At 43.5% G+C, this 26,301-nt stretch overlaps 1 protein-coding gene across 2 annotated transcripts in view; it reads left to right on the plus strand.

Annotated features, from left to right (window-relative positions):
- CUX1 (cut-like homeobox 1) overlaps positions 1 to 26,301 on the plus strand; it is a 339,346-nt gene that overhangs the window by 193,343 nt on the left and 119,702 nt on the right. For both annotated transcript variants that reach the window (XM_014550122.1, XM_014550123.1), the window contains exons 6-8: positions 3,657 to 3,780; positions 8,457 to 8,533; positions 9,921 to 9,987. In XM_014550122.1, coding sequence (XP_014405608.1) covers positions 3,657 to 3,780; positions 8,457 to 8,533; positions 9,921 to 9,987 — 268 coding nt within the window. The remainder of the gene's footprint in view (positions 1 to 3,656; positions 3,781 to 8,456; positions 8,534 to 9,920; positions 9,988 to 26,301) is intronic.

Genomic DNA, 26,301 nt, shown 5'->3' on the forward strand with positions numbered 1-26,301 from the left:
TTTTCAGGCAGCTCCAAGGAGACATGCAGCCTATTGGTTTTTGTCTGAGGTTTGGGTGAGCAGGAGCTAGCAAGGAAAGGCAAACCACTTCGGTGACCTCCTCCGAGTGGCCTTCTGTTTAATATTCTCCGAGAGTTGGATAAAGAATTAACTGATGAAGATTTTTTAAAGTGTCCTTGGGCTTTGAGCCCATTGAAGACAGGCTTGCGAGGAGAGATTGTCCACGAAAAGGATCCAGGAAAAGACTATGATGATCAGCTAGAAGGTACAGGCCTGGGCAGTGTGGGCAGCAGTCCCCTGGGTCCCCTTCCTCGGGGGACTAGAGGTGGGAGACAGCTAAGATACCGCCTCCCTCCACCCCCCACCCCCCACCCCCCCTACCCACACACCTCCATCTGGTGCCACCACGGGGAGCGATGAGTCACTGGGACTCGGGGACAGCTTTGTCCTGCTGGGAAATGAGGTGTTGGACTTACTAGACTGGGATTCGGGTGGGAGAAGGTGCTGCCTTTCCTCAGCAGGAGTTGTTTCTTTTCAGAACTATCGAAATGCTCAGGTGAAAGATAATCTGTAAAAAAAAAAAAAAGAAAGAAAGAAAGAAAGAAAGCAAATTCAGCAGGGGTGGGACAGGATGGAAACTTTACAAAGGGGTACAAGAAAACTGTTGGGATGATGGAAAAGCTAATTATTTTTATTGTCATGATGGTTTCAGGGGTATATACAAATGTCAAAATTAAATAAAAAAGAAAGATAACCTATAAATGCACATACCTGGGCTCCGCTATAGCCCTATCCAAAAGGAATGAACGTTGTTGTTTTTCCATCCAGTGACCTCTGGCATCTCACTCTTGGTGTGTATTTTCATTCTGTTTTGTTGGAGGATGGTGAGGTGCTGGTGTCCTTCCCCCGAGCCTTGCTTTCGTCAGTGCCTCCATGCCCAGCAAGGACAGCAACTGAGAGTGAAATGTTCTGCTCCCCAAAGGCCCACCTGATGGGTGTTTATAAATGAAAGAGTATATTATTTAGTCAGAGACTTAAGGACAAAGGCACTGAGGTATACAGGCCAGGTTTGAGTCCTTCATTGCTGCTACTTAGCTGTGTGACCTTGAACAAGGGATCTCACCTTGTGATAAGCCTCATTTTCTTGGGTGGGGGATTCTCACACTAACCGCATAAGATAGTTATAGGTAAAATGAGATGCTGGTGAGACATTTAGCGCTGTTCCTGACACCAGTGAAGATCGGCTGCTCTTATGGAGCACTGTTGTTTTTCTAGAAATCCCACCCCTTCTTTATTTATTGGTATATTAACAGATTTTCCAACCTCCAGAAAAATGTTAAGTTCTTCTCTTTCCTTCCCAATATAAAAATGATTTTAATTTGGAAGGGTTGGGGTGCATGTCACTTGTTTTAGTCATCACATATTGTAGATCGGTAAAAAGTTAGAGCAGGACGGGAAATTATTATGTGCTATAATTCTTTCCCACATTTAAAGATGAGTAAGTTGAGGCCCCGGCCATAGCCAATGAGAACAGAGCCCTTCAGTGCCCTTTCCGCCACACTATTCTCTCTCCTGTAGGGGGTCCTGCTGGGCACACCCAGGAGCATGTTCTGGAGCCAGACCTGTATACAGGAGGAGGACCACAGTCAGAGGCTCCAGGACAAATCAGCCCTGGACTTAGGCTCAGCCGATCAGTGAGCTACCCACCTCATCAGACGGAGTGGGAGCCCCAGCCAGTGCCCCAATGTCCCCTGGAAGGGGCATAGATGTGCCAAACTGAGAAACCCATTGGAATAAGCACTGGGGTCCAGGGGCTGAGCAGATATTTCCACCAATTGTTAAAGGCAGAAATTCTATATGTTTGCGTAGACCATTGACTTACAGAATGTGCAAGTGTTTTCAGAGGTGACTTTGGCCCTGTTGGTGTGGCTTGATACTAATGGGAACCACTAACCATAGTGCTCACAGAGCATTTCTTTCAGGCCCGGAATAACCAGTCCAAAAGGCAGAGAGCCCCCGTTCTTCTTTCAAATGCCCTGACAGGGTCACTAGTTTTGGCAGAGAGCCCCTGTTCTTCTTTCAAATGCCCTGACAGGGTCACTAGTTTTAAGGCATCGGTTCTCAACCTGTGGGTCACAACCCCTTTGGGGGTCGAAAGACCCTTTCACAGTGGTCGCCTAAGACCATCGGAAAACCCATATATAATTACATATTGTTTTTGTGATTAATCACTATGCTTAATTATGTTCAGATTGTAACAATGAAATTACATCCTGCATATCAGATATTTACATTACGATTCATAACAGTAGCAAAATTACAGTTATGAAGTAGCAACGAAAATAATTTTATGGTTGGGGTCACCACAACATGAGGAACTGTATTAAAGGGTCGCGGCATTAGGAAGGTTGAGAACCACTGCTCTAAGGAGAACCATCTGGGTTCCACTTAATAAAAACGGCCAATTTCTTCTTTTAAACAAAGAGCCTTTAGCTTTTATCCACTAAGCCCCATAAATACTAAATGCCCAGTTGATGCACTCCTGCCTTGCCCAGCATGTCTGTGCTGCTCAGGCAGTAAAGGTGGACATGAGTTACAACCTGAAGGAACAGGGGCCACCGAGCAAGCTCTTACTTGGGCGAAGATTTGGCAGGTGGCATTGTCCCATGAGCATGGAGCCCCATTGTCACAAGCCCTGTCTGGGCCTCACCCTGTCGGCCCAGCCTCAGCTCCTTCATTCATTATACTCGGCCATTTCCAGAGCACCCACCTGTGCCAGGTGCTGGGGCCACAAAGAGCCTCAGCTTTTCCTTCTAAGAGTTGGGTTCATGCAAGGGCTCCATTCTCCTTGGAGTTGGGACCACAGTGCTCTCTCTGCCAGGGACTGTTCAGCACACAGGGAGGAGGTATCTGTGGGAGGGAGCAGGTGGAGCGGTCCTGCCCTAGAGCCACCACTGCTCTTAGTTAGGACCCTGCCCCATTCATTACACCTACTTTGGTGTTCCCATTTTGGGTAATTGAAGTGACAGCTGTAAACATGGCATCCCTGGTGGGGGATCCCTCATGGCATCCCTGGCCTGAGCTTTCCAGGGCCAGCCTGCAAGGTGGGTCCTACCCAGCCAAGGAGATGCATGTTGTATCCACTCAGCACACTCCATATTTCATCACTGTGACATGGCAAAAGTGTGCCCACAGCCAGGCAGGCCTGCAGACATAGTGACTTCAGCTAAGATGGCATCTTCCAACATGTACACATAATTATGAACTGTTTTCTTTGTAAGAAAGTACTAAAACCCACACTAAAACATTATTAATTTTCCTCAGTAGAGGACTAATTTAAGACTCATCAATAAGATGTTATATTTTACCATTGATTCCCCCCTCCTTTTTTGTAAGTTGTATTAGAGAAACCATAGCTCTTCTTCCCAGAAAAATCCATTGATCCTCCTCAACCTAAACGTTTAAAGTTCAATTTAACATTTAGGGAGTAAAAGGTCTCTGAAGGGACTCATAACCATTGATTTTGTGTCAGAGTTGAAGAGCTAAAGTTTAAAACACACCGATCCTACTCGGTTACGAAAGCCTGTATATATAGCCACACAGAACTGTGCTTCTCTTACTGTAGTTTTTTTTTTTCTTTTCTTTTCTTTCTGCAGAGGTTACGATAAAAGCACTTAAAGAGAAAATCCGAGAATATGAACAGACTCTGAAGAACCAAGCTGAGACTATAGCTCTCGAAAAGGAACAAAAGTTACAAAATGATTTTGCAGAAAAGGAGAGGTGAGTATGTGTTGGGTTTGCAGGTACTGACATAATGTTTTACATCTAAACTTCACATGACAAGACAGTTTTTAAAATGTACCTGTGAAATATGCCCAGGAGTAAACCAAAATTCTAGGGTCTCTAGGGAAAATTATTTGAAAACTAAAGGTGTCCCCTATTCTGTAATGGGTGAGACTACCTTGAGTGAAATGTATCCGTCTTTTCCCGCTGGGGGACCGTCTCAGTCAGTGTGCCTGTCCAGGCCATGCATGAACTGTGTGTGGTTGCACATGGCAATTGTACATCCTTTCATTACCTCATAGTGCTTTGTAGATCAAGGAGCTGATGTCAGTAAAATATGTTCATGAACCATCCAACTGCTGTGAGTTTTAGATCTTGGATCGCCTACTTCACCCAAAACATTTCTACAAATAGTGAGCTGGTTTTCACTCTTATGATGATTTCATGAAAGTTAGATTTCTTATAAAAACTGTAATAGGATATAAGTTGGAGTTTTAGAACTCTGGTGAAATACAGATTTTCTATTTTAAAACTATCATGAAGAATGAGTGTATCCATTAACAAGAAGCAGTAAATGTGTGGTTTCAAGTGAGAATCCCGGCCTAATGTGTCCGGTTGACTTTGAGCGCAGGTTCTTGACTTCCATATGGGGGGCTCAATGAAGATGGGTATCACTGAGGACTCTGGAGTACTATTAAGCTGGCTTCACTTAGGAAAGAAGAATGCCTACTCCACTCACCTAGTGCCTGCTCTGCACCCACCAGGCCCTCTTGGAACATAGTCCAAAACAGACCTGCAAAGTGGGCATCTCATTTTACAGATGGAGAAACTGAGCCTCAGCTTACCTGCTCTCCCACCTAGTCAGCCTGAGGTGGGACCAGGGTCTGATCCACACTGCAGGCCTGGCCTCCCTGTGCTCAGACTGGCTTCAAAATCCTCACTTCAGGACCAAGGCCAAGCCCAACTCTACACAGGGATGCTGTACCCACACTGCTGGGAGATTGGGGCTGGGTGCACCCCCCAGAGAAGTCGGGGCTCTCAGAGATGAGTGGACTCTTAATGCCTCCTAGTAAAGCACTTTTTGCCCAAAGAAATTGCTCATCATGTTACTGATAATGGGGGGCGGCAGGGTGTAAGCAATTGAAACGCTTGCCAATGAGAAGTAGGTCAGTAAAAGGTGGAACATTATGCAGCTATTAAAATAATAGTCACATAGAATTTGTAATAACAACAGAAATATATCCAGCATAATATAAAGTGAAAAATGCATGATAAAATATTATGGACAGTGTGAGTCCATCTGCATAGAGCAAACATATATTACAAAATTATGAAAATAAACTTAATATGGCAATTTAATATTTTTAAGTTGACTTTTCAAAATAGGTAAAAGGATTTATTCTATTAAAAGATGTGAATAACTGACTGACCACTGGGAGTGGAGGGCAAAGCTAGATCTTTACCTCATTCTTTACATGAAAAAATTGAAATGGATCTAGGATTTAAATAATAATGATTAAATCATTTGCATATTGAAAGAAAGCTTGGGCAAATATTTTGTTTTTAATAATTTTGGAGTGGGGAAATCTCTGTAAGCATAAAAGGAAAATTAGGAAGTATGTGAAAATGTGAGCAATCTATTTTCATTAATTAAAATTTAAAACCTTTTTAAAAACAAATACCAATAGACAGTATTTTTAAAACATCCGGAGACTGGGAAGAAGTATTAGCACCACATAAGAAAAAGGACTAATTTTCTTTATATACAAAGAATTAATAAGAAAAAAGCGGCACCACAAAAAATGGGCAAAGGCGATCAGCAGACAGTTCATACAAACAGAAATGCTCAGCTTTACTCCGCAGTAAAATTACATTTAGTTTTATTCAGTGTTGGCATAGGAAAACAGACTAACATACTATTGAAGGGAGTTTACTTGGTGAGGTTTGTTTTGTTGGGAAGTTTCTCGACATCTATCTAAACAAAAAAAAATTGCACATATCTTTTGATCATTATTATCTAACAGTTGCTCTCAGAATTATGCAACAAATCTACATGATGATCACTGCAGAATTATTTAGTGGGAAATAAAAGATAAGCAATCTAAATGTTTTTAGAGACTTGCTTACGTCAATTATTTAATAAGAATAAAGAAGAACTATATATGCTAGAATAGAATATCTCCAAAAGTATGGAGATAAGAAAAAAAGCAAACTTCACAATGCCCTGTGTGCTGTCATCCCTTTTGTCCTAAAAGAAGGGGCAGGCAGTATATGTAATATACACTGCAGTATATACTACATGTGAGTGCATATTGAACTATAGTATATTACATATGAGTTTATATTTCAAAATCCTATATAATAAAGAGGTAATATGCAAATTAACTCTCATGCCCTCACAAGATAGCTGCCTACCACCAGGCCAGCAGGGGGGTTAGTAAGGGACGACCAAACAAATGAACATCAGGCTGCGTAGGGCGACCAGGCCAGCCCAGAGGCAGTTGGGGGCGACCAGGCTGGCAGGGGGGGAAGTTGGGGGCAATTAGGCTGGCAGGGGGGGCAGTTAGGAACGACCAGGCTGGCAGGGGGGGGGGAGGTGGGGACAACTTAGGGGCGACCAAGCAGGCAGGCAGGTGAGCAATTAGGAGCCAGCAGTCCAGGATTGTGAGAGGGATGTCCGACTGCCAGTTTAGGCCCGATCCCGGGGACATCCCCCAAGGGTTCCCGGATTGGAGAGGGTGCAGGCTGGGCTGAAGGGAATTTCGTGCACCAGGCCTCTAGTATTAGATATGAGTGTATATCACACTACAGTATATAACATGTAAGTGTATATTACACTATAGTATATTACCTATGAGTATATATTACACTACAGTATATTGCATATGAGTTTACATTACACTATAGTAAATTACATCAGTGTATATTACTTTAGAGCAGTGGTTCTCAACCTTCCTAATGCCGCGACCCTTTAATACAGTTCCTCATGTTGTGGTGACCCCCAATTTCATTGTTACAAATTGAACATAATTAAAGCATAGTGATTAATCACAAAAACAATATGTAATTATATATGTGTTTTCCGATGGTCTTAGGCGACCCCTGTGAAAGGGTCATTCGACCCCCAAAGGGGTTGCGACCCACAGGTTGAGAACCGCTGCTTTAGAGTATATTATATTTCTGTAAACGTAGAAAAATTTTAGAAGGCTGTGAAAGAACTCTGTATGAGGAAGAAATAGAACTAAGAAATAGAACTACCTTCCATGCTCTTATAATATTCACTAGTGGCCCGGTGCATGAAATTCGTGCACTTGGGGAGAGTCCCTCAGCCCGGCCTGCTTCCTCTTGCAGTCCTGGAGCCCTTGGGGGATATACGACTGACAGCTTAGGCACGCTCCCCGCAGGGCAGTCAGACATCCTTAGCACTGCCACAGAGACAGGAGAGGCTCCCACCACCACCGCTGTGCTTGCCAGCCATACTGACCACCAGGTGGCGGCTCCTGTATTGAGCGGGATCAGGCCTAAACCAGCTCTCCAACATTCCCCAAGGGGTCCTGGATTGCAAGAGGAAGCAGGCCAGGCTGAGGGACCCCACCGGTGCACGATCAGGGCCAGGGAGGGACACAGGAGGTTGGCCAGCCAGGGAGGAACCATGGGAGGGCTCCAGGGCATGTCTGGCCCATCTTGCTCAGTCCCAATCGGCCGGACCCCAGCAGCAAGCTAACCTACCAGTCGGAGCATCTGCCCTCTGGTGGTCAGTGCATGTCATAGCGAGTGATTGCGTGGCCTTAGCATATCATTAGCATATTACGCTTTGGTTGAACAGACGACCGGACACTTCACATATTAGGCTTTTATTATATAGGATGTTTTGGGGGTTTTTTGTTTGTTTTTAACTCAGGGCATATATTAATTTTATAATTGAAGTATGTGAAAATATGAGCAGTCCATTTCCATAGGTGATGGAAATTTGGGTACTTTTTTAAAACTGTCATTTCTACTTTTCTGTATTCCCAGATTTATTATTATGAGAGCATATGTTATATTCATATGATGTAAAAATAATAAACTTATTTTTGGAGAATTTTCTGCAGATTAGGAGGAAGGAATGTTATTTATTGACCAGGGAATTCATTTGGAGATCATGGGAAATGTAAATATGTGGAATGTAGTTTAAAACATTCAGTATTTCCCATTAGGTATTGCAGTTGCATTCGCATTCCATTATCACAAAAATGGAACAGCTGTCACATCTATTTAATACATCCTTTATTCCAACAAATTCCTTCATTGTGTCAGCAAAATGTAGATGTATCATTCTTCGTGGGCTAACTTCAGAAAACAATGAGTGCATGATGATGATTTTTTTAATATCTGGCATTTCAGAACCAATTACATTTAGGATGACCTTCTACATCAGTTACCACCCATCAAGTCCCACAGGATGCACACTTCACTTCATGTAACATGTGGGCACAGAGTTGGGTAGTAGAAGATCATCAGTAGGTGAGCTCCTCAGTGCTCATGGCATGACAAGTGATACCTGATCATGTGCCTGTTGCTGGCTGTGTGTGTTATGGTGAAGATAGCTGATCATCTTAGCTCCAACACACACAAGGTGTTTATGTTGGTAAACAAGATGACCAATTTGGCTTTCTTCTCTTCCTTTTCAGAAAGCTGCAAGAGACACAGATGTCCACCACCTCAAAGCTGGAAGAAGCGGAACATAAAGTTCAGACTCTGCAAACAGGTGTGATATTCTTCATGCTTGTCAAGTTGATGCAGGGAAGACTGACATGGGGGAAGTTTGGTCGATCTCCAGGTCTCTCCAGGCCCCCTCTGCTCTCTGTTGCCCCGCCGTGGTGAGCCTGGAGGAGGAAGGGCGCCCACGCTCCAGAACGCCACAGAGAGCCCCCCGCTTCTCCACCTTGACTTCTTAGTCACCCACACTGAGTTGTTAATGTCGAGGCGGGAGGATCTGAATTACATTTTCATCCTTTCCACAAGCCATTCTTTATTCCTGCTCTTTTTCCAACAAACTCATCTAAATCACCAAACTGTCAAGGACCGACATTTCATTTGGAACAATATTAGGAAAAGAAAAACTTATTTCTACCCCTAGTGAAGTTAAGGAGAACAGAGATAACAGACCTTTAAAATGTAAAAGATAGCAAGAAAGGTTATGCTAAATTTTTTATTACTTTTTTCTTTTTTTTATTCTGAGGGAAACAGCACTATATGTTTAATTTAAATGGGAAAATAATCACAATAAACTTAACAGACAATGCATAAAACTCAATATATAAAGACTACCTACAAATCATAAAAGTAGATAAACAGTCCAGTAGAACAGTGGAGTAAGGATGTGAACAGGCAATTTGCAGAATAAATACACATGGCTGATACACATGAAAAAAATGTTAACAATTTTTAATAGTCTGGGATATGCTAATTAAATCAGTGAACGATTATTTTGCCTAGCAGACTGTCAAACAAATTTTTAATTGATAGTCTTCGGTGTTGGTGAGTACATAGGAAAATAGTCTCACTCAGAGTATTCGTGGGAATGTAATTTGCCTGTTGGGAGGCCAGCTGGTGGTATTGATCTGCAGTTGGAATGTCGAAGCTCCTTACCCCAGCCCCTCACTTCTAGGCACGCTGAAGTGCCTGACGTGGGGCAGGCAGGCTCTATACCCGAGCTAATTGTTACTGATAAAGGCAAGTCTCAGGAAATACTTGTATCATCCTATTTATGGGGGATGAAAAATAGATAGATACATGTACAACAAGCACGTCAAACTCAAAGGCTAGCACGGGCCAAATAAATGAGGCATGCGGCCCACGGGTCGTGAGTTTGACATGCTTGATGTACAAAGATGTATGGGGATATTTTTAAACAACAAAATATATTTAAAGGGAAGAAATCTAAACACTAATATAACCAGTGGTGATCTCTGAGGAGGTGCATGGGATGAAATGAGGTGGAAGTGAAAGGCGATTTTCTATTCCATTCTGTATACTTTGGTAATTTTTTACTCTTTTGAAATGAGAATCTGTTACTTGTATACTGTTCCTTTTTAAATTTAATTTAAACAATTAGTGTCTTATGTTATGGTTTTACGTCCTCTTCCTTTCAGCCCTGGAAAAAACTCGAACAGAATTATTTGACCTGAAAACCAAATATGATGAAGAAATTACTGCCAAGTAAGTCTCTGCCTGGCTTCCTCCATCTGCACGTTTGGTCAGGTCTCACATGATTTTGCCAATCCATGAAGGATTTCCCCTCTTCTCCCTTCTGTCTGTTGGCTTTGCAGAGCGGTTCAGGGTTTAGAAGTGCTTGGCCTCTGGAACTGCTGTAAGGAATGCAGTGTCATTCCCATGAGTTGCTTGTGTCAGTTTAATACCCAAGCTCTGGTGCTCTCAGAACAATCCTACCACCTGAAACTTCCTGGAAAGAAAGTTCTGCTGTGCTCACTCACACAGGCCCTAGTGGGCTGGGGGAGGTGGCGGGGGCGGGGGTGGCGCTAAATAGTGCCACCCTACTCCCAGGATCAAAATGTAAAACATAGTTACTCCTGTGGATCTCAATTATAAACCATTTTGAAAAACATTGCTTTGAGAGCGTTAGAAAAGTTCAACTTCCAGCCTCGGCTGGTGTGGCTCGGTTGGTTGGGTGTCATCACGTGCACTGAAAGGCTGCCAGTTTGATTCCCAGTCAGGGCACGTGCGGGGTTACAGGCTCAATTCCCGGTAGAGGGCCTGCAGGGATACTGTCCCTGGTTTAGATTCATCTTTGCTTCCAAAAGGCTGCATGGAAAATTTGTGTCCACCTGATCGGTTTGTTTTAGGGACTGAGGTTGAAACAGAACAGTCATCCAGTAAGGACTTAAATTTCCTTCTGCTCTAAGGTTTTCATCTTCTCTGGGTAGGGAACATGGTGGCTGGGGAAGTGACTGGGAGACAGAATCAGAGAAGGGATGTCGTAGCCCCTGTCCCCATCCTTTTCAGGACTCACTATAGGCCAGACTAATGCTGCGGGGTAATTCACTTCTCTCAACCAGAACCAGAAAACTGTCACAATGTATGGGGATCAATTGCTCATCATGAAAATACTTTGCTTTGGGACTGGCTGTTGTCACAAACTGCTGACAGGGTCATGGGTGCTCCTGGTGTGTGTTCCCTCCTGTGATCATAGCAGGAAATTCTCCAATGATGAATAGGGAGGCAGGGTGTGGTATGCACATGTGCACGTGGAGAGAACAAGCCTGACAGAAACACAATATGCGTGACTCAAAAATAACAGGTCCACTCATTAGTCCAGCAGACATTCCTGGAGGCTCCTTTGTGCCTAGACCAGTGCTGGGCTCTGGAAAGCCTGGGATAAAAGGCTCAGGAGAGAGAAAAGCCATTGCAATCCAGTGTGATCACTGCTGTAATAGAAGGAACATTAATTATGACGGGCACCTGTGCCAGTCAGGGTCTCTGCAGAAGACAAGGCAGCACACTCCAACTAGGGTAATCAGAGAGAGTTTAAAGCTGGACTGTTCACTGTGGCTTGGGCCAGGAGGGGGGCAGGGGGAGAGACATAGAGAGAATGTAGCATCCGTAGTGAGCACTGGCTGGAGTCTGCCATGCCCAGGTTTGAAGTGACCACCTTGAGAGGAACTGGTGGCCTTTGGGAGAGTTGAGAAATCTGGGGTGGCACCAGCACCCCGTGGACGTACCCTCCTTCCTTTCCCTGCCAGGAATCCTTGTGGCAAACTTAGAAGCCAGAGGGCAGCCCCTGGGAGATGGGGGAGAGGGAACTGGAAATGAGAATGGCAAGTGTCCCCAGCACAGGCCCAGCTAGAGCGAAAGGAAAGAATTGTCAAGGAAGCCTTCCTGAGGGAGTGACATGTGATTTGAGGTTGAAAGATGAGTCAAGATGAGGAGCTCCTGGAGGCCAAAGGAGGTAGTTTGTGAAAACAGGCCAGCAAGGTTGCTCTTTGGAGGACCATCCCGAAGTCCTGAATGGCTTCTCTGCAGGGTCAAGATGGGCACGATGGGTGCTGAGGGTTGGACTTGGGCTCACACAGGGACCCCGCATTTCCCAAATCAGAGATGGACAACTACTAACAAAAGGCAGCCTGGGGGCAAACACTTACTGTAGATGGTTCCCAGAGTAAGTAATCCACAAAAAATGTAGAGAATGGACTGAGATAATAATTGCTACTTTCTTTTAACTTTGGAGGCAATTGCTTCAGTCTTGGAGATCCCACGTGAAGCTTCCCCCTCCGCATTCCTCTCCCCTTCTATTTTCTGGGAAAGGTTTGTCACTCTTATCATCTGCTTCAGCCCCAACCTATGTATGTTTTATTAGAGTAGACAGCTTTTCTTTAATACATATAAATATAAGCCCTCCAGGGGCAAATCTTTTCACAAATGGTCTTAAAACATTTCAGAACAATTCATTGTATATCTTGGAAAGGAACAATTCTTATGTATTTGTTGACAGAAAACATAGGAAGGGGATTGGGGAGGCATAGGGGAATGTGGGCTTTGAGAAAACTGACCTGGGAGTGGTTCACACAGGGCCACTACTCACTCTCCCTGTGTGACCTTTACATCTCTCTTTTCTCAGCTGTACAATGGGTATAATAGTAGTCAAGGCATGGGGCGGTTGTGATGAGTAATGAGAAGGTGTGTGTGTGCAGCACCTAGCACACAGTGACAGCACTATCAGCAGTAGAAGCTATTCCTAGCAAACTTGCAGGAGTGCTTGGGGTGCTTTTCTGAAATTAGCAGATCTTGGAGAAGACTGACCTTGCTGGCATCATCGCTCCATGAGATTTAAAGAGCATGGGTTGCCTCTGCCTCTGTGTTGCTGGAAGATGTCACTGGTGTGACCATCCCTCACCCCCATTTTTGTGTGACCTTTACATCTCTCTTTTCTCAGCTGTACAATGGGTATAATAGTAGTCAAGGCATGGGGCGGTTGTGATGAGTAATGAAGAGGTGTGTGTGCAGCACCTAGCACACAGTGACAGCACTATCAGCAGTAGAAGCTATTCCTAGCAAACTTGCAGGAGGGCTTGGGGCGCTTTTCTGAAATTAGCAGATCTTGGAGAAGACTGACCTTGCTGGCATCATCGCTCCATGAGATTTAAAGAGCATGGGTTGCCTCTGCCTCTGTGTTGCTGGAAGATGTCACTGGTGTGACCATCCCTCACCCCCATTTTGTAAAGAAGCCTGCAGGTCGAAGGCACCAGGGCTGTTCCAAGACCCCTGTTTATTGTGTACAGTCATCACCCTGCGTCAGCTGGGACAGCACGGGCTGACTGTGACGGCCACCACAGCAGTAAAGTTTTCCATGTGTAGGCTTGAAGCAAAATGTAATTAGCCTTTATGTGCAGAACAAGGACCCATTGATGAATACAGCTGGTCTTTGTTTGGTCCTGTCATTGAGAGTGGGAGGTAAAAGTGTTCTTCTTCATGTTTATTAATGCAAGATTCCTTAGACAAATGGCAAGCACAGTTTAATATTTGTTGGAACATAGCGGCGTTTGCCAGAACAGTTGTTGTGTAATGGGTTTGCAGGGTTTCAGATTATAACCATTTCTGGGTTAAATAAATGAATTATTTCTCTGCCCTCGCCGCCTTTATTTTTAGTTAAAAAGGTACCTCCTCCTTCTCAGGTGGTCGCCCTGTGTACAGATCTTCCCACTTCTCTCAGCAAATGGAGAATTAGTACCTAATGACTTTAACTTGGAGATTCTAGCAAAGCAGAGTGGTGTGGAGTGGTTCCGGGTGGACTTGGAGGTGGAGAGAGGCCTGGCGCCATCACCCAGGCCTCGTCTCTGTGCCTGTCTTTCACAGCTGTTCACTGGTTCTTAGACTTAGGTTGCTGCTGCAACTGCAGAAGGAATGCAGCTCTCCCAGCCAAGATACTAGCATTCTGAGCAAAAGTGCAGGAATTCCCATTTCAGCTCAAGTCCATGGCCACCTCTTTGCTCTGTCTCCTAGAATCCTGGTTGCAAAAGGAGCTTCAGTTGTAACACACAGTCAGCTTACTACATTCCTCTTAACTTGTGGGCTGCGGCTCTGAGCCTCTGATGAAAGAAAATATTGAATTGCACTGAAATACTACATTTTTTTATAGCTAATGTTAGTCTTAGGAGAATTTGCACCTCCCAAACCTTTCCTGCCAGCAAAATTTATGTTTCTTAAGGTAACTCATGTTGTATTCCTTGCCTATAAGAGCTACATTGTATATGCATGTACTTACATACTACATTACAAAAGAGACATTTATGAGGAACTTCACTTTGGTTAATTTTATAGTGTTTTCTTTATTTCAAGTATATAACCAGTATTTTATCACAATATACAATATGCTCTGAGAAAGCAGAAAACTTTCCCATTTGCGCTTGGCTTACAGTTTTGCTGAAATGGTTTCGGGGAGCCTGTGCCTGCATTGTGGAGATGGGGGATTCCATGCCCATCAGTGGGGCCTGGAGGACCAGAAACACGATTTGAAAAGGTGACAAACCCGACAGCTCAAGACACGACTCCCAGAAGGGAGATGCCACCGGTGTCTCATAGAATGGAGATGGGGCAGGTGCCTTCCCTGCATACAGATCACCTGGACTTTTCACGGTGGTTTCGAACAGGGTATCTTATTTACTCTTTCCAACAGTCATTGAGAAAGCTTTTATTGTGCTCACTGCATGGACAGGGAAACAGTCCCAAGACATGCAGTCAGGCCCCAGATCTAGTCCTTTGGACTCGAAATGCAGTGCTGTTGGCACACTACACGGTGGCCTGTAAGGACCCTTGTGCTGCCTCCTCATGGGAGCAGTGTTGCCTGTGTGACAGGCTCCCTGAAGGGTTTCAGTTCTCTGTCCCTATCCCACAAGCCCCATTGGATCTACCTTAGCAGACTGATTTCTCTTTTACTTATCTTTTTACAGCTCCACATGCAAGACTTAGGCAACTGGGCCTGATAGAGCCCGGGTGACGAAGCCTGAGACTCGCACACTATTTTGATAATCCTCTAGGCCAGCGGTTCTCAACCTGTGGGTCGCGACCCCTTTGGCAGTCGAACGACCCTTTCACAGGGGTCGCCTAAGACCATCCTGCATATCAGATATATACATTATGATTCATAACAGTAGCAGCATTACAGTTATGAAGGAGCAACGAAAATAATTTTATGGTTGGGTCATAACATGAGGAACTGTATTTAAAGGGCCAGAAGGTTGAGAATCACTGCTCTAGTCCAATTTTGCTTCCCCTGATTGTATTTGAAAAGACCAACTTCACTGTCCAGAAGTGGAGTCTATCTGCTGTACCTTTAAGAATGTGAAATTTTCTATTTCCTGTCCTTTTGATTAGTCATCAATTTCCAGTATGGGTTGCTGTAATTATCCTGGCTAGATTAATTTCCCTAAAAATAGTGAAGCAGCTACTTTTATGGTTTCCAGGGCATAGGCTTGAATAAAGAACCTACTGTCCCTAAACCTTAGAAAGAACTGAAGCAGATCAGAGAGGGAACACTTGATGACTTTTTCTTCTATATTTTATCTCCAAAAGAGTGTGTGCATTTTGTAAAATTCCTGGGATTTTCCCCCTGTACAAGTATTGTGCTCCACACCTAAAATCCGGAGCCTGGGTGAGCCCTAAAGGGCTTTCCTTGACTTTTGCACCAACGGCAGCTGTTTTGTTTTCTCTAAGCAATGCAGCCCTGATCTGGAGTTTTCTCTAGTCCAGGGGGCTGTGCTGAAAGAGGGGGGTGGCTTTATATTTTCAAATCCAGGTAGAAATTCCTCTGAGTGTCAAGGATTCTTTACCTGTTCTGCGGCCTCCACACAGGTCTAGAAATTAATGGCATGCATGAGATTCAGAAACCTTTACTCCTCCCTTCAGCTAATCTTGCTAAAAGCCCACATTGAAATAGTGCTAGAACTGCAGAGTAAAGGGAGCAGGCTAGTTACTGATGTGATATGCACATGGACACAGGCTCTGCACATGAAACCACATGCATATGTAGCTGTCCTATATGTGTGGGCATAAACATGTTTATGAACATCAAGATAACAATCATATTCATCTAGCATCCTTGAAGAGGGTATCGTAGAGAAAAGCATTCTTCATGGACTGTCACCTGAGTTTGGCATGGTTCTATAAAAGTTTTGCTTTTTTTAGAGATCCTCAAAGTTTTTCTGATTCACTATAAAGATAAATCTTGGGGAACTCACAGTTTGAAGCTAAAGGAAATGGATAAAGGGGCTGTTGGAAGAAAACATGAATTTGTAGAAGATCATCACGCATCTAGTGATCTGTAAAATGGGCATTAAAATGTATGCCTTCTTGCTTCCCAGACTGTGGGGGTCTGTGAGAGAATGGGAGGGTTCCTGCAGACTGCATCGTGTTGCCAAATGCCAGCTGAACTTCCTCAGGAGGATCCTGTCTTATTCTCTGTGTACCACCACATGCACATTAGCATGGTTGCTGGTACATCATCTGTTTTTGTTGACTTAATGAATCAGCCTTTGCTCTGAAGACAGGTGGATCAGGGGTACAGCTGAGGTGAATGACCAGTGGGGCTGTATGCTCTCTAGAAGGGCAAACCAAGGAAGCTGTTGTCTTCTAAGAAGAAAGCAGGAGCCATCTGAACCTTTAAAGTGCTTTAAGACATAAGAATTGTGATGGAGGCCCGGCCTGGAATGTTCACGCCACCTTCTGCCCCCAGTGAAATTCCTTCAAAAGCCATGTGTTTCTGACTCACCACGGAGACCTGGCTGCTGCTGAGGGCTGTGGCCCCGCAGGTCATCGTGACGCAGCACCTCTTCTCCTTTGCTCCAAAAGTGGCAAAGGGCACACACTGACCAGTCGGGCCCTTTTGCAGGGAGGCAGGAAGACTGACAGAAGTGAGAAACTGTCCTTGCAATGGAATTGCCCCAAATCAATGAAGACTTTTATATGACATTTATTAGTTTTAATTTAAAATGTCATGTTTAGTCTACAGAATTTAGAAAATTCTAAAATATTTTTAATTTCTTTTCCTCTTTATTGATTAAGGTATTACATATCTGTCCTTATCCCTCATTGCCCATCCCCACACACACACACACACACACACACACACTCATGCCCTCACCCCGCTGGTGTCTGTGTCCATTGGTTAGGCTTATAAGCATGTGTGTTTAGCTCACTGTTGTATCCCCAGAGCCTAGCATTGTGGGTGGAAAATACAAGGGACTTAACTGGTACTTTAAGGAAGGAAGTCTTAGGCCCACGGAGATTCCATTTGGAATCTTTCGCTCCATCTCTGCTATTGTCCCAGAGAATAAATTAGAAGGGTACCCCAGTGAAGGAGAGAGTGTGATGTTCCTGTGAATTTACATCCCCTGAGGGAGTACTTCCCCAACTGGCCCAAGGGAGGGACAGACTGTGTTGTCCTGGGGTTTGCCACCTGCATTTTCTAACCTCTCTTTGTTGTACTCATTAAACATAAAGCATAACTATCAGTAATGAGTCCTTCAGAGCCTGAAGTAACAATAAAAATCAACAGCCCTGTCCCCTTTGGAGAAAAGGAAGCTTTTCTTTCAAAACCCTTGGGCCAACACCCAGGTCAGCACCTAATTGTCTCCTCTATGGGAAAAAATGAAATGGTTGCCATGACAACTCAGTGAAGAGTTCAGGGTGTTTAACTTTTTTTTTTGTTTTTACAGAAAGCTGCTGACTTTGACTTAACTGAGATCTTAGATGCATTTTATTTTGCAATTCTGAGCCCTCTAGGAGTTTCTCTGAATCATCAATAAATATCACTTTAAAAAAATTCACCTTCTTTAGAAAGTGTGATGGCTCAGTCTAGGATAATGATAATGAAGAGGGCAGCAGGGGACAGATGAGAGAGCTATTAGGAGGTGGAGATGACAAGTGGCTGGAGTGGATGGGAGGAGTCAGGGTAAGAGAGGAACCAGGCCATCATTCTGGGCATTCCACCTCCTCTCAAGCAAATGCCAGGATGTTAATCCTAAACCACAGCAACATAGTCCAAACCCCTGAGTGGGTCTGAGCTCTCCTAAAAAAATGTTTCCACCCTGCTCCCAGCAAGGGTGGCCTGGCTATAGATCTTTGCAGGCAAAATGAATTGATATGAGCACAGCTGACTCCTGGGCCCTCTTCTAGAGTGCTGGGCCCAGAAATGTATATCAGCTGCCCCTCCCCGCACCCCAAGGAGCCCTGTTCTAGCCTCAGCTACTCAGAGCCAGTTCTTCACCATCAATTCCTTTTATTGCTAAGATTTTCTCTCTTTAGGCCTCAGCCCTGCATTTATTCCTATTTGGAATTCCTACCCTGCCCTTCTTTAAAAAAAATCCACTTTTTTAAAAAAGGATGAAAGAGATCCATAAATTGGTTAACTAATGGGCATCTGAGTAAACTGCTATCTCTTTACACCCAGAAAACATTTGGCTCATGTGTACTAGTAGAGTCTTTATAATTTAAGAAAAAATATTCTTAGATAAAAGTATCATTTCATCAGACTCTTGAAATAAAACCACATCAAACTTTGATATAATTCTAAGAAAAGCAGATGAATGAGTCTTAACACATAATCTTAAAAGCACATTCTCTATTCGGTTTTGGCTTATGGGATCGCCAGGCATTTCTTATGGGAACACACATAAAACTGAAATGTCTACTCGGTGATGTCCACAGAGATATCAGGCCCACACAGCGGAGAGCCCTACAGAAGGAGGTGTTTCTGAGCAGTTTCTTTTCCCTGATGCTGGTGACGTCAGCAGCCAGTGGTCCTCTGGGAATTCCTTGGCTGAGGAGTCTCATACTGCCCAAGGTTCCACCCCCTTCCCTCGGGAAGCCCCCAAAGAATGCCTGGGAGATGCTGGGGTAGGAGGCTCAGCCCTTTGCCCCAGCTGTAAATCAAATTGCATTTTCTAGAGTTCTATATGAAATAGATGGAAGAACATACCGTGTTCATGGATTGGTAGAATCAACATCATTAAAATGTCCAAACTACCCAAAGCAATCTATAGATTCAGTGCACTCTCCATTAAAATACAATGGCATATTTCACAGACCTAGAACGAACTCTCCAAAAATTAATCTGGAATAAGAAAAAAAAAAGGCCCCGAATAGCTGCAGCGATCCTGAGAAAGAAGAATGAAGTAGGAGGGATCTCAATACCAGAAAATTCTAAAATGTTTTAAGAAACAGATCATCACTCATTATTTCACAACACAGAGATAATTGATGTTAACCTTTTGGCATATTTTCTTCTGGTTTTTTTCTATACAGTGATTTTTGTTTTCTTCCTTTTTTTCACAAGTGGCATCAAATTGACAGGCAATTTTCATTTCTATTTTTTTATTGGTACATAAATATTTCTTTCATGTCATGAACGGTTCTTCAGAAACAGCACATGCTGCACCATGTTCCATCCAATAGTATGTTAAGAAGGTTGCCCATGGGTTTTCTTGTTGTTTGGGACCTGATTTATTGTTACCCTGCTGTCCTTGCCTTACAGGCGTTAAACGAGGAAGCTTCACAGTTGCTCTTTCTCTTGGTGTGTTTATATTTTGCCAGTGGCTATGGCATCTTTAGGGACTTCCCTTGTGACATCATTAAACTCTCTTCTGATGACGAGTGCCTGGCACAGAATCTGCACACACGCCCTCAATTTGTGGGGCCTCCATTGCTGCTGTTGTCTGCAAAGCACGTTGCATCTTACTTGGCCCACTTTAAAATGTCGGTTCACTTCCCCAGTGTAAGGTCTGTTTCAACTCTACAGAATCCCATCGTTTTCCATGTTGAATTTGTGATAATCAGTCCGTCTGCGTCGCAGCAGACTGCAGCTATTAAAGTGTGTCGCGTCATCTTCCCAGGGCTCTGAGTATACAAATCCTAACTAGTTGCCACTTGGGTGCAAAAATTTCAGCGTACACACCATTGTGGAGTTGTTAATGCTCTAACAAATGGATCAGCACTGGAGGTTAATAACCACAGAGTAACTGTCTTCTGAAATCTAACTGCCACGTGTGTGCAGGACTCATTTTATAAAGTGAGACAGGTTATTCAATGTGTGGTCCCCTCCAGCCCCACATCGGGGTGACTTGTAGAGTTCAGGAGAGATCTGGCTCCATCTGGCTGGGAGAATTTGGGGCTCTCTGGGCTGATGTAAAACAAATTAAGAGAGGTGCCAAACATCTGGGCACCAGCAAGGGCTAGGGCTCTTGTTCTGAGATATCATAAAAAAACTTTTTGAACCAGCCTTAAGAATGAAAAGTTTGCTATAGGAAAGCAAGAGAGAGCTAGCTAATTGAACTCATTGATTTCCTTCACGGCTTGTTTGCCCTTTCATTCTCTTCCTGAGGTGCTGTTTGTTGAGGAATGTCTCCAATTGCCAGAAAGACAGTGGGGTGTCTCATATTTCCCCTCTAGCTCTCCTTCCAGCCAGAGCCAAGTTCTGAGGCAAGCCTGCAATATGAATTTTTAATGCAGAACTTTATAGCATCACTCTTGCAGCCTGGCTGCATTGCTCTCCTGAGTTTTCAGATTTAATGCTCTGATGAGCAGAGCAAAGACTCCAGGCATTCAACATCAGTAAGAATTAACCCCCAAATGACTGCATGCATGCCGTCTAATTTCCCTAAAGGAGTTGGGAGAAAAAATTTAAATTAGATGCTGTTTGGAATGTTATCAATATAGCCTGGAGCACAAAAGCAGAGCATGTTCTTGAAATTTTATTGGACAGCATATATTTTTACCTTTTCATTTATCTTTTTGTCTGACTATTTTCACATTAATGCATTTCTGTGAGCTTTCTCCCTTTAAAAGGCTGTACAATTTGTAGGACTTACACAGTGTAAAGATTAATGGATACTCTCCATTTTCCATGGAATGCCCTAATGTAGTTAGAATTCTAGAATTTGTCATTGACAATGGTAAATGGACCCATTTTGTTAAGTGGTTAATTCTGTGTGTAGACATATGGTTGATTGGGGTTTTTTTCCTCGGTATTTTTTCTTCTGTTTTTTTTTTTAAGGAGGAAAAGTTAAGTAAAAGATGTGTATAAAAATTTCTTGAATTTAAATAACATATAAAAATTGCTTGAATTTAAATAAGTTAGAGAACTATGAAGTCTTCTATAAGTGGTGCCACAATAATTAACTGCCTCATGCAAAATAAAGTCTAGATGTCTTAAATATTTAAATGTAAAAAACAAAATCATAAAAATACTAAGAGAAATTTTAGATGGACACTTACATAATATGGGGGTAGAAAATTTTTTCTATGCAAGATGCTCAGGTAGCAGTCACAAAGGGAAATTCACAACTTTCCAGTGATTGCTGGATGGATGGATGGATGGATGGATGGATGGATGGATGGATGGACTGGCAAACATATTTGCATTGTATATAAAGAGCCCTTACAGAGCAATAAGGAGAAGTTTAGTGCCCCAATAGAGAAAGCTCTGTATTTTTGACTCCTTACTAGCCAATTCTACCATAGGCATCTCAAACCCAAGTGAACTCATTACTCTTCATAATCTCCGTCTTCCTACAGACCCCTTTCCTTCAATTTTTCCCTCCCTCAGACAGAGAGTCTTTTCTGAGTCTTATTACCCCTCCTGTCTAATCCATATTAATCCCACCTCCTTGAGACATTCTGCATCCCTCACTTCTCTGGTCTCCACTGCCACTACCATAATTTGGCTCTTTTTAACTCTTAGCCTGGATGCTTCAGTATCTTTCCAACAGATCTCCCTGCTGCCAGCTTCTCCCTGGACTGGTCCATTCTCCAAGCATGCTAAAAGTATGTTTCTAAAATATAAACCTGATTCTCTGAAAATCTGCCCTCCTTAAAATAAAGTATTTCCACGATTCTTTCTTCCATTGAAAAACCATGGCATAGCATACAGGGCACTTTCATGATGCAGCTCTGCCTTCTTAGCCTCATTTTATACCAGATCTAATTACTGCCATGGAATCATGGGTCTTTCCCAAGCTCCCTGTCCCCTAAAACACAGTTCATAGTTAACAACCTTTGTTCAACAGCCCCTCCCTGCCCCGTTCCTACACCCACACTTACCTGCACAAGCCACTGCGTGCATGTGAGAGGGCTCTGGCTCTCCCATTCCACGGACAGAATTCCAGGGGGGTCATGAATTTGAACCTGGAAAACACATCTTTATTTTCACTAAAGTCTGACTGTGATGTAGCATTTTCTTCTGTTGCAAATGAAGTCAACAAATCAGAATAAGAACAGACCTGTGATTCTGTTGCAAGTGGAAATCAGAGATATTTTCACATCACATTATTATAATTGTTGCAAATACTCAATTACTGTGTATACTTATTGCTACTTCAAAATGTCAGTACAGTTCTTAGACGTATCATTAGATTTGTTACTTAGTGCATCATTAAAGAACATGTGTTCCTATATAACAAATTTGATATTTTTAGTATTATAATACCTGCTCTTCAAAATAATTGTTTCCCTTATGTATTTAAAACATTCTTCTAGGAAGAGGTCCATATTCTTCACCAGGCCGCCGAAAAGGACCATGGCACAGGAAGCTTAAGCGCCCGCATTAGATCGGCAGCATCTTGCCAGCCGAGACCTTCCTAACTTTTTGCCCTAGCACTTTGCATAGTGCTCACCACATTACATAAGCTTTTAATAAAAGCTTACTTATGTGGTTTTTCTAAAGTTCACCTCTTCTGGGTATAAAACAGCTGGAGCTGGGGCTGGCAGGGGCAGGTATTCTCCAGATCTGGACGTGCACTGACGTAATTGGTCACTGCCGATTATACCGGATGAACCCTTCCACCTGGGAAGAAGACACTGCTTGTCCTTTGGGTCTGTACCTCCCACACCTAGACACCTGTGTAAAGCAAAGTGGGAACTTGGGTTTCAACTTGGTAAAGCCCATTGTGTTGAGCAGCATATGCCATTACCATAGCACAGGGCATGACTTTAAGTATACCAAAGTAAAAGAATTAACATCCGGAAATCTGTCTGGTTTTGATAATGAACAGAAAGCATACGTGTACTTTCAGTCTAAGCTAAGGGACATTTCTCCTTTCATAAAGATGGAGGTAGTACCACCTATGTCAGGGATTAATTTGAACATTCATTCATGCATTCGTTCATTCAATAAGCATCTTCTGAGTGCTTGCGATGTGTTTGCAACTGTTGTGGACACTGGTGGTGCCTCAGTGCCTTCGGCCCAGTCTTTGTACTTGCTCACCTCAGTCCCTAGGAGGTTCACTCACCGCCAAAACTTTAAATTCCTCTCTGTGCTGAGGACTCCCACAGTTGTGTCTCCAGCCCAGGCCTCCCCCCTCAGCACCAGCCCTCCTTAAGACCTCTCAAGCTTCACCCAGACAAGACCCAACTTCTCATCTTTCCCATCAACCCTAGCAAAACAGCAGTCAAGGTGAACCCCTCACTTTCTAAGCTGTTTCCTCACAGAACCCATGCAGTGGCCTGCAGCTCGCTGTGCAATTGGCCTCCTTCTCCCGGCTCTCTCTCCTCTTTTCCCACTTAATGTTTTCCTTATGACACACCCTGTGTTTTCTGATTTGCTGGTCTCTCTCCACCCACTAGAACCTAAGTTCCGTGAGTCTTACCTCGTTCACCACTGTATCCTCAGTGCCTAGAACAGGGGAACAGAAAATGGTCCTGGAATGAATGAAAACAAAGTCCCTGGCCTCCTGGAGGCAGCCTCTAGGGCAGACAAGCAGATTGCCCTATCATAAAAGTTCAGGTAGTGTCATGCTGCCAAGAAAATTAAAGCAAGTTAAAGGAAGGGGGGTGGGGGGCGGAGAGGAAGAGAGTTGCTGACTTAGATGGGTGGTCAGGGAAAGCCACTTGGTTGAAAATCCTATATAATAAAGAGGTAATATGCAAAGTGACCATCACTCCAACACACAAGGTGGCCGCCCCCATGTGGTCAAAGATGGCCAACAGGGGAGGGCAGTTGGGGGTGACCAGGCCTGCAGGAGAGTACAGTTAGGGGTGACCAGGCTGGCAGGGGAGGGCAGTTAGGGGCAATTGGACTGGCAGGGGAGCAGTTAGGAATCAATCAGGCTGGCAGGGGAATGGTTAGGGGGTGATCAGGCTGGCAGGCAGAAGCAGTTAGGGGCAATCAGGCAGGCAGGCAGGCAGGCGAGCGGTTGGGAAACAGTAGTCCTGGATTGTGAGAGGGATGTCCGACTGCCCGTTTAGGCCCGATCCCACCGTGATCGGACCTAAATGGGCAGTCAGACATTTCTCGAGGAGTCCCAGATTGGAGAGGGTGCAGGCTGGGCTGAGGGACACACACACCCCACCCCACCCCTGTGCACAAATTTCGTGCACCTGGCCACTAGTTAAATATAAAAGCCTATAGCAGGGCCTCTGTTCTGTATGGTTATTAAATCAAACCTATATGGGCTTACTCTGCTATTTGTCTGATGAGCATTTACTCATAGGTTATTTTATATGAGAGGGAACCTTGGACCAGCCCCTATATGAGAAAGTTCATGCTGAAATCTAGAACTACCCTAATTTGTTTCAATCAGAAAATATAGAGTAGTTCCAGATGTCTTCTAGGAGGGCCAGGACATCTGGTGCAAGGGGGAAGCTAAGCACATCTGTAATTTCGGACACTTTAAAATGCTCAGTTCTCCTAGCTCCAATCCCAGGTCCAGGAGCAGTAGAACTGGGTAAATTGCCCCTCATCACACAGGTTGCTGACTCTTGAACTTGAGTGGGATTCCTCAGAGCATTGGTTAAAAATGAGTTCCCTTGCCAAGTTAGTCCATCTTCATTTATTACTCTTTTAAAGATGAATACAAAAGCTCCTTATGTTAACGGTATGGAAAGATTTTCAACATACGTAATTAAGTGAAAAAAGCAAGATTCAGAATTGTGTATGCTATGTCTGCTTGTAAATTTTATTAAACAGCAATCTCTGGGGACAGGATAGAGAGGGGCTCTTTCTTTCACTGTAACCACTTCTGAATTTTGAAGATCAGATTAAATTAGAACTTATTTAGTCCTTCTGTAGCCTTTACGTTGATGAATCCGACGTAGCCTCGGTGGCCATCAGGATCCACCTCTTTGCAGGAAGTTTCCCACACTGTCTCTGTGGAATCACTCATGTTACATAGTTCCCATCTCTCTCAAGCTCAGTCACCAGGATTAAACAAAAAAGCACTTTTGAGCCTTCTTTGTGAATGTGTGTATCTTTAAAGCAGTTTGTACTTACGTGCTGAGTTTTTAGTTAAACATACCTCCGAACTCCATGGAGAGGAGGTAGAGTGTACAGAGCCAAATCCGGGGGCTTACCTGGTTCTACTTTCCATTGAACAGCAGACCTTCGGGCAAGTCAGTTAACTCCCTTGGCCTAGATGTGTGTTCTATAATTGTGTCCGCCTCCACATGACTTCCAAGGAGTTAATAGGCGTGCAGTGCTCCATGATACCTGTGCCAGGGTTCAGGCAATGTCACCGCCATCCTCATCATTCATATCTCTGATACCCTGTAGTCTGGCTCCTGTTTGAAAGCTAGCAACTACCAAGAAAGCAAGTGAACTTCCACTAAATATGTCTCTCTTTGCTGTATCTTTGTAGTAAAAAATAAAATGAGATATGTATTGTCACCACCTAACCAGTTTTATTGTCAAGATCACATGTTTATACGTTTTTCAGATGGGAACGGCTGTGCACACATGTGTCACGTGGCTGTGCACATGTTGCTGTTCCCACTGGGCGTGCTCAGGACAGTCCACTTTGTGTGCTGTACTTTGTTCTTTTGGCTTGACATGACTTCATACAGTTTTTACACCTGCTTATCTGCTGAATTGTCATTTTGATGGCAAAATCTTATTTTCTTCTCTTGATGAATTAGAGTTTACATAATCATTCTTTATTTGCGGGCATTTGGTTATTTTGGTTTCTCACAATGAATTTTTGTTTAGGAAAACAATTCCTTAAAATATTTTTTAGAAAGAGAGAACAGTAAAGCAAAAGAAATGCTATTTCAAGGCTTCTTAGCATGTTGCTTTGCAGAGGGATGAATCCGTTACATTAACAGCAGTGGAGTCTCTCTCCCAGCCTCCACCCCCAGTTTCAGAGATAAACCCAGGGCCAACTCCAGGTCTGCCCTGGGAACAAATTTGCCTCCAACTTTCTGTGCCAAATCCAGACAGTAGGGGGTAGATTGTGGCGATTGCTGTTGTTCCCTCGGCCATGTTGGGTGAAACCTCATATGTTTCACTTTATATTTGTAAGTACAAAAACTCACCATTTGCCCATCTGTTTATTTAGTCTCTATGTTTCCTCATGTCCTATGAACATGGGTATAGTAAGAACTCAGTAGTAATTCTACATATGTTCTGGATTTTAACTATCACTCACACTTATTACTTTTACTTATCAATTGCTCTTCTTTTCATATGTGTTTTAGTGGTTTTCATTGCCTAGAAGTATTATATATGTGTAATTATATATATATATATATATATAT

The sequence above is a fragment of the Myotis brandtii genome, unplaced genomic scaffold (assembly GCF_000412655.1).
Source record: "Myotis brandtii unplaced genomic scaffold, ASM41265v1 scaffold583, whole genome shotgun sequence".
Taxonomy (NCBI): Eukaryota; Metazoa; Chordata; class Mammalia; order Chiroptera; family Vespertilionidae; genus Myotis; species Myotis brandtii.